Raw genomic sequence first — 18,390 nt, 5'->3', positions numbered from 1 at the left:
CCAAATCAAATTCCTGTAACAATAAAATTCATCTTATAAGTCGAGGTTTTACATTTGGTTTAGTAAGAAGATAACATAGGGTAGAGTGGCCAGTGTATACAACAACTTTAGACAATATTAAATAAGGTCTAAATTTATCAAATGTAAAAACCACAATTAGCAATTCTTTTTCTGTAGTGGTATAATTCTCTTATGCGTCTGTCAAAGTCTTGCTAACATAATTGATTGGTTGAAAATGCTTATCTCTTCGCTGTCCAGTAACTGCACCTACTGAAAAATCACTCGCATCACACATTAGTTCAAAGGGTAACTTCCAATCAGGTGCAACCATAATGGGGCATTAATTAATTTTTCCTTAAGAACATTAACTGCCTATAAACATTCTTGACTAAAATTAAATGACATGTCTTTTTCTAGCAAATTAGTTAAAGACTTAGCTATTTTAGAAAAATCTTTAATAAACCTCCTATAGAACCCAACATGTCTTAGGAAACTTCTAATAGCCTTAACTAAATTAGGGAGAGGTAATTTTTTGAGAGTTTTAATTTTCGCTCTATCGACTTTAGTCCCTTTACTAGACATTTTATGGCCCAAAATAATTTTTCTTGAACCATGAAGTGATGATACTTTCCCAATTAAACACAAGGTTCGTTTTCTCACATCTCATTAGAAAATGTTTTAAATTCTTAAGGTATAAATGGAAAAAATTACCAAATATCCAAAATTCGTCCATAAATAATTCTATAATGTCTTCCACGAGTTCATCAAAGATAGCTAACATGCAACGCTGAAAAGTGGTAGGAGCATTACATAGTCCAAAATGCATTATTTGATAAGCAAACGTACCATATGGACATGTAAATGTCATTTTTTCTTGATCCTCAAGAGCTATCCAAATTTGAATGCAGTCAGAAAGTCTATCTAGAAAGCAATAATACACGTGACCAGATAATCTCTCTAACATTTGATCTACAAATGGAAGAGGAAAATGGTATTTCCTTGTAGCATTGTTTAACTTCCTGTAGTCAATGCAAACTTTTCATACCATGACTGTTCTTGTCAGAATCAACTCGTTCTTCTCATTAGCCTCAACAGTCATGCCTCCTTTCTTAGGAACAACCTGCACATGACACACCCAAGTACTATCAGAAATAGGATAAATAACTCCAACATCTAAAAATTTAATTACCTCAATCTTAACAACTTATTTCATGTTGGGATTTAACCTTCTTTGAGCTTGATCACATTGCTTATACTTATCTTCCATTAAAATCTTGTGGGTGCAAAAAGAAGGACTAATTCTTCGAATATCAAAAAATTTCCAAGCTATAGCTCTTTTGTGTTCCTTCAAAACTTGAAATAACTCATCCTTCACCTTCGGTTTTAAGTCTGAAGCAATAATCACTGGTAGTGTAGAATTATTTCCAAAGAATGCATACTCCAAATGATTCGACAATTGCTTCAACTCTAATTTGAGAGGTTTTTCAATAGAGGGTTTCAACTTTAAATCTTTACTTACCTCAATGTCTTCAAAATCTTTTTGTCTGAATGGAGACGCATTGCCATCCAAATTAGTTTTCATTTCACTTATCACAAATTTATCTTCATTAGCCTCTTCTCATTGAAGAAAACACAATTCCAATGTGTCATTGTGAATAATTTTCTGTAATGAATCTTGAATAGCATGATCAATAGAATCAATAAAATAACAAGAATCTCATTGCTCTCTAGAAAATCGCATAGCATCATAAATTTGAAAAATGATATCATAATCACCTACGCTAAGCACAAGTTTACCATTACCCACATCAATAATAGCTTTAACAGTGGTTAAAAAGGTTTGACCTAAAATTAAAGGCACATCAACATCCTCATCCATGTCAAGTAGAACAAAATCAACAGGGAATATGAATTTATCTAATTTCATGAGTACATTTTCAATTATGCCCTTAGGATATTTAACAGATTTGCTAGCTAATTAAATACTCATCCTAGTGGATCAAATTAATACTAGCACCCCAATCAGCCAATGTTTTTTCAATGTTTAAACTACCATAAAGCAAGAAATAATAAAACTTCTTGGATCTTTCAACTTAGTGTGCAGTTTATTTTGGAGAATGGCTGAGCACTCCTCATTCAGTTCCACAATGGATAACTCTTCTAACTTTATTTTATTTTTCAATAGCTCATTTAAAAATTTTGCATATGTGAGCATCTACGAAAGAGCTTCAAGAAAACATAAGTTAATATGCAATTGCTTAAAAAGTTTAAGAAATTTACCAAATTGTTCATCCATGTGGTCTTTCTTCAACTTTATTGGATATGGGATCAATGATTTGTATGCTTTAAGCACTGATGTTTGAATTTTTTTGGTTTTTGTCACCCCATCATCTTTATCATCAGTTTCTTGTTTCAACTCTTTTTCAAGCTCAGGCAACACTTTTCCATTCCTCAATGTAATTGCATTTATATGTTCCTTTGGGTTTGGTTTAGTGTTGCTAGGTAAATTATCTTGTTTTCTTTCTAAAACTAATTTAGCAAGCTGTCCAATTTGATTGTCAAGTCCATGACTTGATGCTTGCTGATTTTTCAAAGTTGTCTCAGTGTTTTGAAATCATGTTTCAGAAATTGAAATAAATTTAGCAAGCATCTCTTCAAGGTTTGGTTTCTTTTCTTACTGATAAGGCTACTGAAAACCAGGAAGGGGGTTGTGACCTTTGATTTTCTTGACCACCCCAAGAAAAATTTGGGTGATTCCTCCATCCTGCGTTATAAGTATTATTATAGGGGTTATTTTGAGGTTTAGAATTATTACCCATAAATTTGACTTGCTCATGCTTCATGTTAGACTTGAAAGGTGAATATTCTGAATAAATCATCCCCATTCCATTCGCATCGCATTGCATCACTGGATTTACCTGCTTAAAAAAATTTAAACCATCAATTTTCTTACCAAAAGCTTCAACCTGATTTGCCAACATAGAAACTGCATCAACATCAAAAACTTCATCTGCTTTGACAGGTTTTACTCTTGTAACTTGTCATTGATAATTATTCAGTGTCATCTCCTTAATAAACTCTTGAGCTGTCTTAGGTGTTTTGTTGTTCAATGTTCCTCCAGCTACTGTATCAATTATCTGTCTGGTTAAGGGATTCAAAACATTGAAAAAAGTTTGAACTTGGAGCCATAAAGGTAGTCCATGGTGAGGACACCTCAAGAAATCTTTAAATCTTTCCCATGTTTTATAAAGAGTTTCGATATCAAACTAAACAAAAAAAGAGATGTCGTTCCTCAACTTAGTTGTTTTTTTCCACTATTTTACCTTGTTCTTCAATGAAAATGGGAGCAATTGTAAGCGTATGCCATCATCAGTAATGCCATTGATCTTGAAAGTGTCGCAAATCTCTAAAAAGTTTGTCAAATCAGCATTTGGATCTTCATCTTGCAAACCATCAGACTAAACATATTGTTGCACCATCTGAATTGTGTTCGGCTTGATCTCAAAATTATTTGCATTAATAGTCGGTTTGACAACACTCGATTTAGCCCCAATCAGAGTGGGCTTAGCATACTCATACATAGTTCGAGGGGCAGGATGTGTAGGAGGTAGCTGATTATTTTTATTATCACCCATCTCCACAGTAATATCATTTTCCTCTTAATTGTCTACTAAATTCTGTTGACTTTGCCTTGCTTCTCTAACCTCTCTACGATTTTTACGAGCAGTCTTTTCAATCTCACTATAAAAATAATAATGGATCTGACAGGTTTCTTCTAGTCATAAACCAAAAGAACTTGCTAGAAGCAAACAAACAAAAAATTAGAATGCAAAAATTAAATAAATATTAAAAATATTAAATTAAAAATTAAAAATGGCTAAATAAATGAAAATAAAGTTTTCCTAATATTTTAATCTCGGTAACAACGCCTAAAACTTGATATCCACGAAACTAACTAAAAATTCGACAAAGGCAAGTGCATCTATCAATTAATAGTATAGCTACGGTAAGCACAGGTATCATTCCCATGAAGATTAAAAATACTAGTAATTACTGTCTTTCTATTATTTAACCGACAAATTAAAGTGATTAATTAAAACTAAAATTAACTAAATTAATTAACTAGAGAGCACGATAAAGAACAAGTCAGGAAAACAAATGATTAACAATCAAGAAGCGAAACAACACCCAGGAAAGAATCCACCTATATTTCATCTATCATTATCAATCTGAATTAAACAAATTTTTCACTTAGTATCTTGATCCGTAGAAATTCCTAAATTATGCTAATATCTCTTTTGAGAATAGGAGCAACTAACCCTAGGTTGATTAATTAAAATTTCTCTCTAATTAAAATTCCATTAACTCGATCTATGGATCTACCTATTAGACTTGACTCTAATCCGATAGATTTATGTTATCCTATTTCTAGGATTGCATGCAAATCTACTCAATTATGCTAGATCTACTCTTAAACAAAGACTTTTCGTCCTCTATTCAAGCACATCAACCATGGATTAATAATCCGAAAATATTAAATCAAGAATTAAGCACACAAAATTGAGAACAAGGTCCAAGTATTTATTGCGTAAAACAGAAATCAAAGACATAATTCATCATAGGGTTCATCTCCCTTAGGTATTTAGAAAATTAGTTCATAATCAAAAAATAAAAATATCTTAGAGACAGTAAAACCACAAGAAATAATTAAACTCATATAAACTTTAAAGAAATCAAAAGGAGATCTTCAATCTTGATAGAAATTTACTTCCGATTCGATTTCAATGGTGTTTTCTAAATTGTTTTCTTCAAAAATCTCTGATGGCTTTCTCTCCTCTTTTTATATTTGTTATATATAGGTCTTAGAATGTCTGAAAAACCTAATAATTACATTTTTCCATGTGTTCGGAATGTGATTCGTGGCAGCCCATATGGATCACACGACCGTGTACCCAGCCTATGTGGCTCCTAAAACTTGCTCTGATTTCGTTCTTTTTTCGCTTATTTTGCTCTCAAATGCTCTCCTAAGTATAGAAGCATGAAATTAAACGATTAGGAGCATAAAATTCACCATTTTAAATCGAATAATCATCCAAAAACGCAATAAGAATGAGGCTAAAATGTGTTACTTTTATCACTTATAATGTGTTTGTGAATAGTAAATTGAGATGAGATGCTATAACATGTGATATGTGGCTATGATAACCGTTGTGAAAGTGCAAATGTGTACAAGTTATGTATATGTTAAATGTCAATGACAATATTTTGCAAAAGATGCAAATATGCAGTGATAGTGCATGGATAATCAATAAGTGACATGTGTTTGATTCCGGATATTTTGGCCTTATGATCTTGAAAGCGTTAGATATAATTGGCATGTCATAGGACTGTGAGTACTCACCTATATGTACAGTGATTTTGGGCATTGAGGCCCTAGGATATGTTGGAGGGATAAGGGAATGTGAGCTAAGCTTCATTCAACGGGACATATGAGGGGAAATAAGGAGAGTGTTAGCTTTATGCTTCATTTTTGGGACATGTTTGACTCCATGAGTCTATGTTTGGTGTGTTGGAGATCTGTGTATCTGATGAATGATGATAGAGCTCACTTTTACGTTTTATAGCTCAAGTGCCAAATTATCTTAAATTATGAATATATGTGTACTGTGATATGTGTTTATATGACATGTGACCATTATATAATTTATCTATAAACATGTTTTTGAATATTGCGAAATATGCTTGAATGTTATGTGATTATATGAGTATTGTGATATGTGCTTGAACATTATGTAATTATATGATTATTGTGATATATGCTTAAATGTTATGCGATTATATATGTAATGTGATATATGCTTAAAAGTGAACATGTTTACCATGTAAAAGAAGTAATAATGCACAAGTAAGTATAATATGACACTAGAGTTGGAACTGTTGAGGTTATGCTATATGGTTGTTTCTTTGATGCTTGATGAATTGTTTGCATTGTGGTTATTCTGAGCATTCACTGAGCTTGTTAAGCTCACCTACTCCTTTCTTAAAACCCTTGCAAAGTAGTTAAGTGTTGGTGTGAACAATGTAGATTCCGAGGGGTGATCCAAGCAAGATGTAGTTTTATTCCAAATGTGTTATTAATTCGTTTATGTTTTGGGGAAATAAAGGCAATGTGGTAGAATTATTGCATGAAATTTTCCATGATATTTGGGATGTTTCCATAGTTTATTTTGTTATTAGGATTTAAAGGTTTAAATGGTGATATGTTGATTATTGCTTAGACTTATTCTCGATGTTTGAAATTGTGATTATAGTCATTTTGATGTTAATTTGATGATATGATAGCATGATGAATTGGTAAAAGTGGGAATGACTTATATGTTTATGTGTGTTATATTTTTCTAGTCTAAAGCAGAGGTATCTATATTTATGTTGTAACAATGATACCTCTGTGGTTTTGAAATGTGCAGGAAGTCAAAATTGTAAATTGGTATCGATACCCTATCACTAATACTGATACTTGAGGTAGAAGTATCAATCTTTGGCAGAGGTACCGATAATTTTCGAGGTTTGGGGTTTTAAGCAAGAAACAGTAAGCAGTTTTGGTATCAATTTTCCAAGCGATATCGATACCACTTGAGAGAATTATCGATACCTCACCTCTAGTACCGATACTTACGTAGTCAGTTTTGAGATTTTGCTAAGTGAGCGTAACGCATGTTCAATTATTACTATAAGTTTATTTAAAGTATGTTTGGCATGTTCTAATGATGATTGATATATGCTTGACTAAAAATTTATAAGATCAATGTTAAAGTGGATGATTTCTTAATAATGTGACAATTTACTATGAGTATGACATTAGAAGGTGGTGTTCAGGTTTGGTGACCAGCCCGGATATAGGGTGTTACAGAAACTATGTCAAGTTATCATATATTAATGAAGAGTCTCAAGTTGTGGCTTATTGATCAGATATACACCTTCTCTAAGGATAACCTAGATTCAAATCACAGTTGTACAAAAAAAAGTTATACCGTAATGAAAATTGTCAAAAACGAAAGTTATATGATATGCTTAAGAAAAAAAGCATATACCAAAATTTATAATGTTTTGATTAAAAATTTTGGGGCTAAATTAGCCATATGTCTTCTTCTTTTTTCTGTAATTGGCCAAATAGATTTTTTTTTAAGATTTAGGAAAATAAGTTGATTTTGGAGAGAGAGTATGAAAAGCGTGTCTAGTTGGGCGCGCTTTCTGCATAGTTGGCAGAAAAGCTCGTCCAGCTGAGTGAGCTTTTCGCACAGTTGTTAGGAAAGCTCGTCCAGCTTTTGCTGATATGTCAGGGAAAACGCGCCTACCTGAACGCGTTTTCTTTGAAATTTTAAAAAAACGTTTTCGGCTGAGCACGTTTTAAATAACAGCCTCTTTAGCCAATTAATAAAAAACGATGTTTAATTTAGCCAAATTTTGGTATTGAGAAATTTTTTTTTTTTTTTTGGATAAAAATTATGTATAGATGTGCTCCGCACCATTCCAAACCAGTTGACTCTTGCAACGCGCATTGCTGATTGCTTGCAAGGATGGGAGAATCCAATCTAATGCCAGCGGGTCCAGTTTTCTTTCTTCTTCCTATGAATAAAACAAAAGAACAGGAACACAAAAATCTACCAATGATATCTGATGAGACGTGCCAGCATGTCATCATGTTCTTTCTTCCCTTTTTTTTTTCATTGATACATGCAATTTGCGAAGGCAAAGTAGTGTGTTTCTTTATCCTAATTCAAATCAGCTCTGCTGCTGCTGCTCTGTTATCAATTTATTATTCATCTTTTCAAAGCTTTTTATATTATTTTAAATAACTAAAATATCACCCCAGAAAGGAAAAGTGAAAATCGAGGCTAAAAAAAATAATTATTATGCTTTATAAAGCAAACCATGTGGCTCAGTTCAGGACATTAACATATGGCACAATCACTCATCTTCATGTGACTTTTTCTTTTTTCTCTCAGTCATTCTTGTTGTGAATCAAACCATCTCATCTGCAAATGTCTCCTCCCTCTCCCCGCATCTTTCTTCTGGTTTTCTTGCTTGTTACTACTTCATTTGTCTCGCAGATCTGCTCGGCAGCCGATGAGGTAGATCCAAACCTACGGTTTGAGAACCCAAGGCTTCGTGAAGCCTACATTGCTTTGCAAGCTTGGAAGTCTGCCATATTTTCGGACCCCTTTAACTTCACTGCCAACTGGAATGGCTCTGATGTTTGCTCGTATATGGGAATCTACTGTGCTCCCTCTCCTTCCAACCCCAAAATCAGAGTGGTTGCCGGCATTGACCTTAATCATGCCGACATTGCTGGTTATCTTCCTCCAGAGCTTGGCCGCCTCACTGATCTTGCACTCTTTCACCTCAACTCCAACCGTTTTTGTGGTGTTGTCCCAACCAGCTTCCGCCGCATGAAGCTGCTTCATGAGCTTGACTTGAGCAACAATCGTTTTGTAGGCAAGTTCCCTAATGTGGTTCTCTCCCTTCCTTCTCTCAAGTACTTGGATCTTCGGTTCAATGAGTTTGAAGGATCGGTCCCATCCAAGCTTTTCGACAAGGAACTTGATGCGCTTTTCTTAAACGACAACTGGTTCAGATTTGGTATTCCTGAGAACCTTGGCAACTCTCCCGTTTCGGTACTGGTCTTCGCCAACAACGATCTTGGAGGTTGCATTCCTGCAAGCATAGGGAAGATGGGCAAAACGCTGAATGAAATCATCCTCATGAACGACAACCTTACTGGATGTTTGCCTCCACAGATCGGGATGCTCAAGGAGCTTACTGTCTTCGATGTCAGCTTTAATCATCTCCAGGGATCTTTGCCATCCACTATTGGCAACATGAAGAGCTTAGAGCAGCTGGATGTTGCCCACAATGGCTTCACCGGTGTGATTCCGTCCACTGTGTGCCAGCTTTCCAGCTTGCAAAACTTTACCTACTCTTTCAATTATTTCACCGGAGGACCACCCAGCTGCCCTGCAATATCTGGGGCAGAGGTCGCAAATGGTACCACGAACTGTATTCCTGGCAAGAAGGATCAGAGATCTTCCATGGAATGCTCTTCCGATGCTGCTCGCCCTGTGGACTGCAGCAAGTTCAAATGTAATGGTGGTGGAAGTGCCGGCGGCGGAGGAGGAGGAGGCGGTGGTGGTGGAAACTCTCCATCGCCGAAAAGGAGGCATACTCCTAGGCCTCCAACGCCGCGTCAATCCAGTTCACCAAAGTCCTTTACGAAATCCCCTCCACCACCTTCTTCAAAGTCTTCGCCTTCCACTAGATCACATCCTCCACCACCACCGTCATCCCACTCTTCACCAATGCCTCCTTTCCATTCCCCACCGTCGCCACCACCACCGAATTACTCTCACTCTTTAACTCCACCACCCCCGACTCAAAGAGTGTCACCAAAGACGCATCTTCCACCGCCACCTCCGCCTGTTCACTACGAGCCCATACAATCTCCACCTCCACCACCAATGGTACAACCACCTGCACCAGCCCCATCAGGCCATTACTATAGTGCACCACCACCACCAAACCGTTACTCCAACGCCCCACCACCAAGCCATTACCACAATACACCACCCTCACCACCAATGGAGCAACCACCTCGAACTCCATCAGGCCATTACTATAATAATCCACCACCACCAACAAAGAATATATCACCAAGTACCCATTATGCACCACCTCCTCCCCCATCTGTTCATTATGTTCCCACGCCTAGTCATTCATCGCCTCCACCGCCGCCACCTCAAGTTCAGTATTTTCCACCCCCTTATCCGTCAAGAGGGCAGCAAGCAAGTCCACCTCCACCACCATCTCATGAGCATACGGGGACTCAATCTCCACCTCCACCAGCAGAGTATCATCCACCTCCCAAGGAGTCATGTCATCCTATCCCTCCTCCACCCCCACCAGAATGCACAACTCCCGTACCAGCACCACCACCGCCAAGCCAACATTCAACCCCATCACCATATGCACCAGCACCTGGTCATCACTATTCAAAACCATCCCCACCTCCTAAACAACAATGGCATTATCCACCATCCCCACAACATCAAAACCCTTCTCCCCCACCCCCACCCCCGCCAACCCACTATGCGTATACATTCCCACCGCCACCACCATCTCCTTCTCCACCGCCACCCTCATTTGAAAATACGCCACTCCCACCAATTAGAGGAGTATCATACGCATCTCCTCCTCCGCCAGTTATTCCCTACTACTAAAGAACTGCTTTTGCACGACATTGAGTTGTAGTTCAAAATCTTCAGGTGCAACCATGATGGCATGTTAACCTGCGTGTTGTTTCTTCAGCTTTTTTGAGAACTATTTTTTCCCCTAAATATATAATAACTTAATATTTTATTTGTATTGTCTTTTTTATTTCCTTTGTATTGTTCTGCTAATATATATGGTAATGTATACAGGTAATGATTTGAATAATTTGTAGACACAACATTACATTTTTCTTCGCCACCTTGGTTGTCAATGTTTTCCAAATTTTCCTTGATTGTGAGTTCTCCTAGGCATTTGGTGTCGGTGTTAGTACCTATAACATAACAACAACAAAATGAACTGTCCAGCATCATTAGCATGTGATGTGAGACAGCAAGCACCGTGGCCAGATCTGAGACGCGGAGAGAGGTTGAGTTTTGGTTTTAAGGGGAGGTTAAAAGCCCTATTCCGTGTTGGTGGATGAAGTTGGTGAGAAAGTAAACTCACCACTCACCATGTAATTATTGATCTGACACTTCTGATCACACTTAGTGGAGCTGTCCCACTGTAACAGGAACATTTTGTAAATTGAGTTTTTTCGATTTGAGAAATTTTATATTATAAATAATTGCTTAATATGAGTTTTAATGGGTGTTGAAATTCGTGACATCCGTGCACCTAGCAGTTAAGAGGGAAACAATAAACTTATTTTTAAGGATAGTGTAGATGAGTGATTATTTATTTGTGATTAGTATAAAAAAAATGGTAATGAGATTAAATATTATAACGTGAGATAAAAAAAAAAGTTAAACATGCCGTATTACCCATCGAAATCTACACTCGAAAATGTTGATTTTTAACTAAAATTATTGAATTTGTCTTTTTTTTTTCAAAATTTACATGGTTAGGTTAATTTTAGAAAGAGAAGAAAAACACGTCAAGTTGGATTGGACGCGTTTTTAGCGGATTTGGTAGGAAAACGCTTCTAACTGAATGCACTTTCCTACTCAGTCAACAAAGCGCATCCAGTTGGACACATTTTCCCTAACATTAACTTTTTTTTCCTATTTAAACCTCAAATTTTTCACTTTTTCAATTCACTCTCAACTTTCCTAGTCCATTTTCAATTCCCTCTATACTCTTTCTTAATTTTCACTCAATTCTCTCAGTTCATTTTCATTTTTATTAAAATTGTCTTAAGTTTTTTTAATTAATTTTGTATTACGATTTTTACTCATATTTATTGAAATTCTACAAACTCCTATTCGTCTAGATGGAAAGCACATTCAGTTGTTCAATTGCAAATGGTAAGAAATTATTTCTATTATTTTTAATCAAGTTTAATTTAATTATTAAGTTGTTATATTAAAATTTAAGATTTTGTATTTTTTTTATAATTAGCCGGAAGATTAGATTTTGGAGAAGTATATTCACAATCTATCCGCTTCTCCATCGTCTTTAATCAAACCATACTTGAGAGATAAGGGACTTATTCATGTGGCCTAAGCGCATTGGTGGAAAGATGAAGACCCGAAACACACATTTTATCTTTCATGCGGCGAGTGTACAATCACACTCGAGAACTTGCAGTTACAACTCAGGTTATCGGTAGATGGGTTGGTAGTGACTGGGTCAGTTGTCTGTCGATTAGAGAGATGTATGCGAGAAACTTTTAGGGAAGATTTTAGACAATTTTTGAACGTCGATTGGTTGAAAAGAAATTTTGTTATGCTAAATGCAGAATCGAGTAAAGTTGAAGGAGAATAACACGCTCATATGTACATCCTTATGATCATCGAGAGTCTCATAATGCCTGATGAATCGCGAAATCTTATCCATTTAAGGTGGCTGCTAAAACTCATAGACTTTAGAGAAATGGGCCGACTTAGTTGGGGGTCAACCATGTTGGCGACATTGTATTGGGAAATATGTTGGGCGATGCACCCATAGAAAATTAAAATCGGTGGTTGCATACTACTCTTGCAATCATGGGTGTGGTATCGATTGCCTTTTTTACGTCATCAAGTTGACTACCTTTATACATTCCCACTCGTAACAAGGTAAAATTCATTTGATAATATATCGTCTATAATAAAAATTTTAAAATTTTGTATTAACATATTATTTGAATAGGTAGAACCATGGGCGGAGTTACGTGGGACTACCAGAGGAGCTTAAAGATATACGAGTACTCTTAGATCAACGACCAGATGCGGAGGTATATTTTTTTTAAAATTTCAATTATATAATATTAACGTAGTTGATTTAAAAATTAATAGTAAATATATAATTAAAATTATTGTCCTATAGTTTGAATTGATTTCATACTCTAATCTGAGAATTCAAGCATGCATCCTATTCGAATTCTTAGTGAATCCCAATATCTGGCACGTGAAGATGTCATAGGTAGTGTACACTACGGTGAAGATGCATGAATCTGATAGAGTTACGTGACAGTTCAGGTTTAAGCAAATGATTATGTCGGCACCCCAAGATATCAAAGATCTGCACAATACCGACTAACGGGGAAAATTGATAAAAATTGTGTTACATTCCATGCGCAACATATCAACATATGGAACCATAGGTTCAACTTTATACCTAATTGCAAAGCCATTGTCGCTACGGAACTAGCCTACGATCTAGAGTACATGAAATTGTTTAGACACCATGGTAAGCCATATCTACAATCGGAGGAGGCGAGGGGTAGGTAATGTCATACAAGGAGGCCACAATGAGCACCTATGAATCCAAGGTCTGGAGTAACTGCCGAGGCAGGTCCATCATCAACACCAACATGAGAAGAGGCACTGATGGCCGCACCACCCCTGGTTAGTATGACTTGATTTATTTTGGTGCTTTCATTAAGCCCATCTTTTTTACATAAACACCACATTTCTCTATTTCTACACCGTATCCAGGTATTATTTTTGGACCACCACCTCTATCATCACTATATTACACGCTGATGCCACTGACATATCAGACAATGTTATATACACCGCCGGTTATGTTTGCGGCACTGATAAGAAGTGCATATTTTTTTCTATTGGTGTATAGGACACAATATACTTATACGTCGATAGTGTTGCAAACACCCCTAGAATCATTGTTCTACCAAAGTGGACCATCTTGCAACTAGCTTCGCAACCACCTGTTCGTAGAACGGAGAAGACGCGATGGGAATTGAGGAGCACACCACAATCAACCATGGATGAAAAGCGAAAAAGATGAGGGGTCGGAACCACAACATGTACCCGAGTGTGAAGGTGACGATGAAGACAAAGACAAAGAAGAAGAAGAAGAATCAGGTTTACAACTTAAACGAAGAAGAATTTCGTCTCGCAATCGACAACCACCCCATTGTGGCACACATTCTGCCTGACGACACAGATGATTTTTTTTTGTACTTGCCATGTGAATCTTAATTGTTTAGCTAAGTTTTAGTTGATAAAATTGTACGAATATTGGATATGAAATATTATTAAATAAATATTTTTTTGAATCGAAACTGGTTATTTTTGTCATTTTATATTGTAAACCAAGTTTTATTCGTCATTTTATACGGATATTGCAAATTTGTACAAGGATCCAGTTTTCACGAGAAAAATGAAACAAACTTGTATATTGCATTGTTCTCTATAGTATAATAAATCGATATTTATAAATTACAAAAATTTGAGAATGAATGAAAAAAATCAACAAATAGTGGTTAAAAAGTTTATAAACCGATTGCGATATTTGTTGATAAATGTGTCCATATTGTAGTAAACATATAACTATTTTCTATTTATTTAAACAAAAAATAAATGAATAAAGTTAATTTCACATTTCACTGTTATGTCTTTTGTATTTATATTTTTTTTATATTTTGCATGCATGACAAAATTGTGACAAGCAAATATTAGCTCATTGATTGTCTAAAGTTCAAACTAAAGATAAGTGGCTTTGTAAAGAATGTTTACATTGCGAGAAAGACAACTTATTTCAGTAGATAATCTAAATGAGTTCGTAATCCCGTAAAAGATTCAAAGTGAGCATTTGATTCAAATACCAAGAAGGATTATTATGTTGTCTACAATTCCAATTGGGGAGATGACTAGTCTTGGCTATAGGAACAGTTGACTCCATGAGTAGAGACATAGATATATTCATTAGGAGAATAATATATTGGACTGGACTCAAGATAAATTAATTTTGAATCTGTTTTTGAATTAATTCACTTGTGACGTTTATGGTGCGATTTACCTAAATCTTGAGTTAGTCACTAACCATCCGTATGCAACTCATGTGGTTTGATATGAGTGGAGGCTTATGCTCTAAAGATGATCGAGCTCATAGCCGGTATGTTGGGTACATGACTTGTGTATGGCATGGCTTTACTAGTAATAGTGGAATTTATAGTTCAATTAAAGAGTTAATGATATCCTCTTATTGGCATTATGTGGAATGATAAATATGAAACGTGACCACGAGTTGCTTATTCTCGAACGAGTAATTTATCACAGTTATTTATTGATAGTGATCATATGAATTATTAAGAGACACAATGGTGACAATGAGAAATATGATTGTATTGAGTGAACGGATTTAACTCAAAGGAATCAATAATATCATATGAGGGTAACACACATATGGCGAGGTCATTGGACAAAGCAGTTGGATGAATTACTTTTGTAAAGAGTATATAATAAGGAGTTTTCAATCATGATACTTCTTGTAGACTGACTCCATGGTTAAGTAATTGCGAATTATTGGAACGATGCTTCTGGACATAATTACAATCACTAGAGCCTAATTGAATAAGTCTGATTGGTCCCTCCGCTAGCTTAACAAAAGCTCGATCAGACTACATTTGAATCAAAAGAAAATCCTACAACTTTAGGAATAATTTAATTGAGTTGATTTATTCGATGTGGAATTAAATTAGGTGGTCGTAAGAATTGTTTAATTAGAGAATTTGATTAAAAAATTTTCTTGAAGAATTAATTAGGAAAATCTAAGTGATTTTTGAAAAAATTAATTTTGATCAAGTAAAATTAAATTAATCAAATCAATTAAAATTAATATGATATTTTTGGAAGTTAAATTTTAAGTCAGACAATTGGCACAACGGGTAATTAAACTTGAAAATTGAACCTGAGATCATAAATTGGGTCTAGGAGCCCAAAACTCAGATCAAGACCTGAAAACTAGTTGAACCGTGCCCGGTATGTGAAGCCAGGCCGACGACCCAATTGGTGGCTAGACCAAACCGGTCGGGTTGTCATTGACCCAGACCGAACTAGCAACAGCCGAACCGGCTCGGAGTGCCATAAGGGTGTCGCACCTGCAACGTCAGGCACTGCGGTGCCGGTGGCTACGACGGCGGCGTCTCGGTGGCCAGCGACGATTGATCGTTAGTGGTTGAATAGTGGAAGGGTTACACTCCTACTATGACTCTATCAGAGAATTTGATTTTAGATTAAATATTTCAAAAATAATATTATTTTAATATTTTAATTTTAATTTTAATTTAATTCTTATCTTAATAATATTTTATTAATTTAATATTAAAGTGATTATCTTAACATTAAATTTAATTTAAAGTTTATCTAGATAAACATTATATTATTTTAATAGGATTTAATATGAAATTTAATCTAATATTTATCTTGATAAATATTATATTAATTTAATATTAAAATAATTAATTTTAATCATAGTTGAACTCTCCAAACTCTCCCTATACAAACAGAGCATTGGGTTATTATTTATACACACTTGAATTCAAGAGAAAGTTTTAAAGAGAAAATTCTCTAAAGAGATTATTCCAGAAAATTTCTAGAGATATTTTTCTGATTTACAACTTAACCCAAAATTTTAGAGAAATTACAAATAGTAATTTTTGTGAAAAATTTTCTAATTCGAAGCAATCCCCCACTCAGCAGACGTGAGCTTGAAGATAGCGGAGAAGACTACTCGGTCGAAGTGCTAATCCTAGACGAATCGAAAAGGTAAAACTTTGATTAAGTGTTTATTACTTTAGATATCACAACCAATACCTTGTTTTGGAAAAAAAAATTTAAACTCTGGTTTTTTCTTAAATTTATTTTCCGCTGCGTTTTCCAAACTCATTTTTCCAACAGTCTTGTCCTCATAGTATCCTCCAAGTATGGACATGACAGCCTTGTATGCCCTGGGTTCTTGCAATACCGCATAACCTTGGTTGGTTTGTCCTCTCCCAAATATCCATGTTGTCGTGTATCTGAGTAGATTTTGGTCGACCTTTTGGTTTGGGTACTAACTTAAATGAAGCGTTTGATATCGGCGGTTACGTACATTCATTTGGGACCCTTTGGAATTCATATTTCCACACGTTATACATGTATTGTAGTTTGTACACTTCATCCACAAAGCTCATGTGATCCAAACATATCGAAGGAAATGTTGCAATTGCATGAGCGAATGAAAACGAAGTGCTTCAAATCTTTCACAGTCACAAGTCTTTCGTCTCAAGTTTACACGGTGCACTCCACTCGCAATACTTTGGTCAAGTCTATCGAACTTGTAACCCAAAATGATTGGTTTTTGCGTGAGTGACACACTGAATGCATACAGTTCGCTCGTTCTATAGCTTCTCTAATTTCTTTCATAATGTCCTCACACCAAATGTGACCCTTCATTTGTCTAACATATTTTTCCGCTCGCTTTGGAAATAGTGCGTCCAACTGGACATGTTTTCCTTCTCTCTTCAAAATCAGCCTAATTCGGTAATTTTGGTTAAAAATTAGCATATATGAGTAATTCACCCTAAATATTGATTTAATTTAATATTGTTTAATTATTTAATTGATTCACCCTAAAATATATGTATAATTTATAATATATAAAATAAATACATATTATTCAAACCTAATAACTAAATTCAGTTTGGTTATGTCAGTTCTACTGCTTTAATTTAGTTGAGTCAATTTTTGTAAATTATAATTGATTAAGTCGATTTAAAAAAAAACTTGACTAAACCGACTAGAAAAACCGAATCCTCTCCCCTATTCAAGAGAAGTACTGATAAAGTAAAATGGTGAGACCTTGACAATAATAATAAATTTTGATGTTTAGGATTCTGAATTTTTTGGGTCTCACTGGGTATTATCAAAGGTTTGTCGAGGGTTTTTCCTTAATAGTAACCCCATTGACTAAGTGGTTGAGGAAGAACACTCCGTTTAAGTGCAGAGAAGAGCAATAGGTTAGTTTTGAAAAGTTAAAATCTGTATTGACAGAAGCTCTCGTCCTAATTCAACCAAAACCTAGTAATGAGTATGTTATGTATAATGATGCTTCGCATGTTGGGTTTGGATGTGTTCTAATGCAAGATGGTAAGGTAGTAGCCTATGTCTCGAGACAACTTGGGCCACATGAGTGCAATTACCCTACTAATGGTTTGGAGTTGGCAGTTGTTGTCTTTGCTCTTAAAATTTGGAGACACTACTTATATGGTGAGAAGTGTACTATTTACATGGATCACAAAAGTCTCAAATATCTCATTACCTAGAAGGAACTTAATTTGAGACAACATAGATGGATTGAATTGTTGAAAGACTGTAACAACCTGTTTTTAATGAAATCAAAATAGTGGTTTCGGGACCACAAGTCTGAATTTAGAAAATTTAGTTTAATATTATTTTATGGTCTATGGTATGGTAGAAATATCGTATAAAAATTTCGTTAAAAATTTTACCGTTTACATGCCTAATTTGATAAAAAGGACTAAATTGCATAAAGTGCAAAGGTTGTGTTCTAATAGCTAAAGGTATTAAATAACTATAGAATTTTAAATTGAAGATCCTTATGTAGTAAATAGGTCATTAAAATGCTTAGTGGTTAAGCATGAGTAGTCATCATTGGAAATTGAATAAATTATTAAGGGTAATTTTAGAAATTAGTAATTTAAGTTATAATCTATTCTCATCATCATCCACCAAAAAATAAAAATAAAGAAACCTAGCCGTGGAAGCTTGAATTTGGACAAGCTTATTTTGCTCAATTAGGTATGTATTTTTTTTTCCATTTTTGATGATTTTTATGTTTCCGAGATCGTAGTAGCTTAAACTAGCTAGCTCAGGGATTAATTTGCAAAATTTTTAA

General features: G+C 35.1%; 1 protein-coding gene and 1 non-coding gene across 2 annotated transcripts; both read left to right on the top strand.

Moving 5' to 3' along the window:
- The first annotated feature begins 3,195 nt into the window (after window positions 1–3,195).
- LOC128040822 (small nucleolar RNA R71) lies at window positions 3,196–3,299 on the top strand. Its single transcript, XR_008195628.1, has one exon. It is a non-coding gene; the product is annotated as a small nucleolar RNA R71 (small nucleolar RNA).
- Window positions 3,300–7,807: 4,508 nt separating this feature from the next.
- On the top strand, window positions 7,808–10,524 carry LOC105779996 (leucine-rich repeat extensin-like protein 2). Its single transcript, XM_012604046.2, has one exon. The coding sequence runs from the start codon at window positions 8,043–8,045 to the stop codon at window positions 10,272–10,274; it is 2,232 nt and encodes a 743-aa protein (XP_012459500.1). The 5' UTR covers window positions 7,808–8,042; the 3' UTR covers window positions 10,275–10,524.
- Window positions 10,525–18,390: the final 7,866 nt, after the last annotated feature.

The sequence above is a fragment of the Gossypium raimondii genome, chromosome 4 (genome assembly GCF_025698545.1).
Source record: "Gossypium raimondii isolate GPD5lz chromosome 4, ASM2569854v1, whole genome shotgun sequence".
NCBI lineage: Eukaryota > Viridiplantae > Streptophyta > Magnoliopsida > Malvales > Malvaceae > Gossypium > Gossypium raimondii.
The sequence above is the reverse complement of the archived record's forward strand: the minus strand, read 5'-3'. Positions and strand labels throughout refer to the sequence as shown.

Coding starts and splice junctions, on each gene's coding strand:
- LOC105779996 (XM_012604046.2), top strand. CDS start 8,043: ATGTCTCCTCCCTCTCCCCGCATCTTTCTTCTGGTTTTCTTGCTTGTT.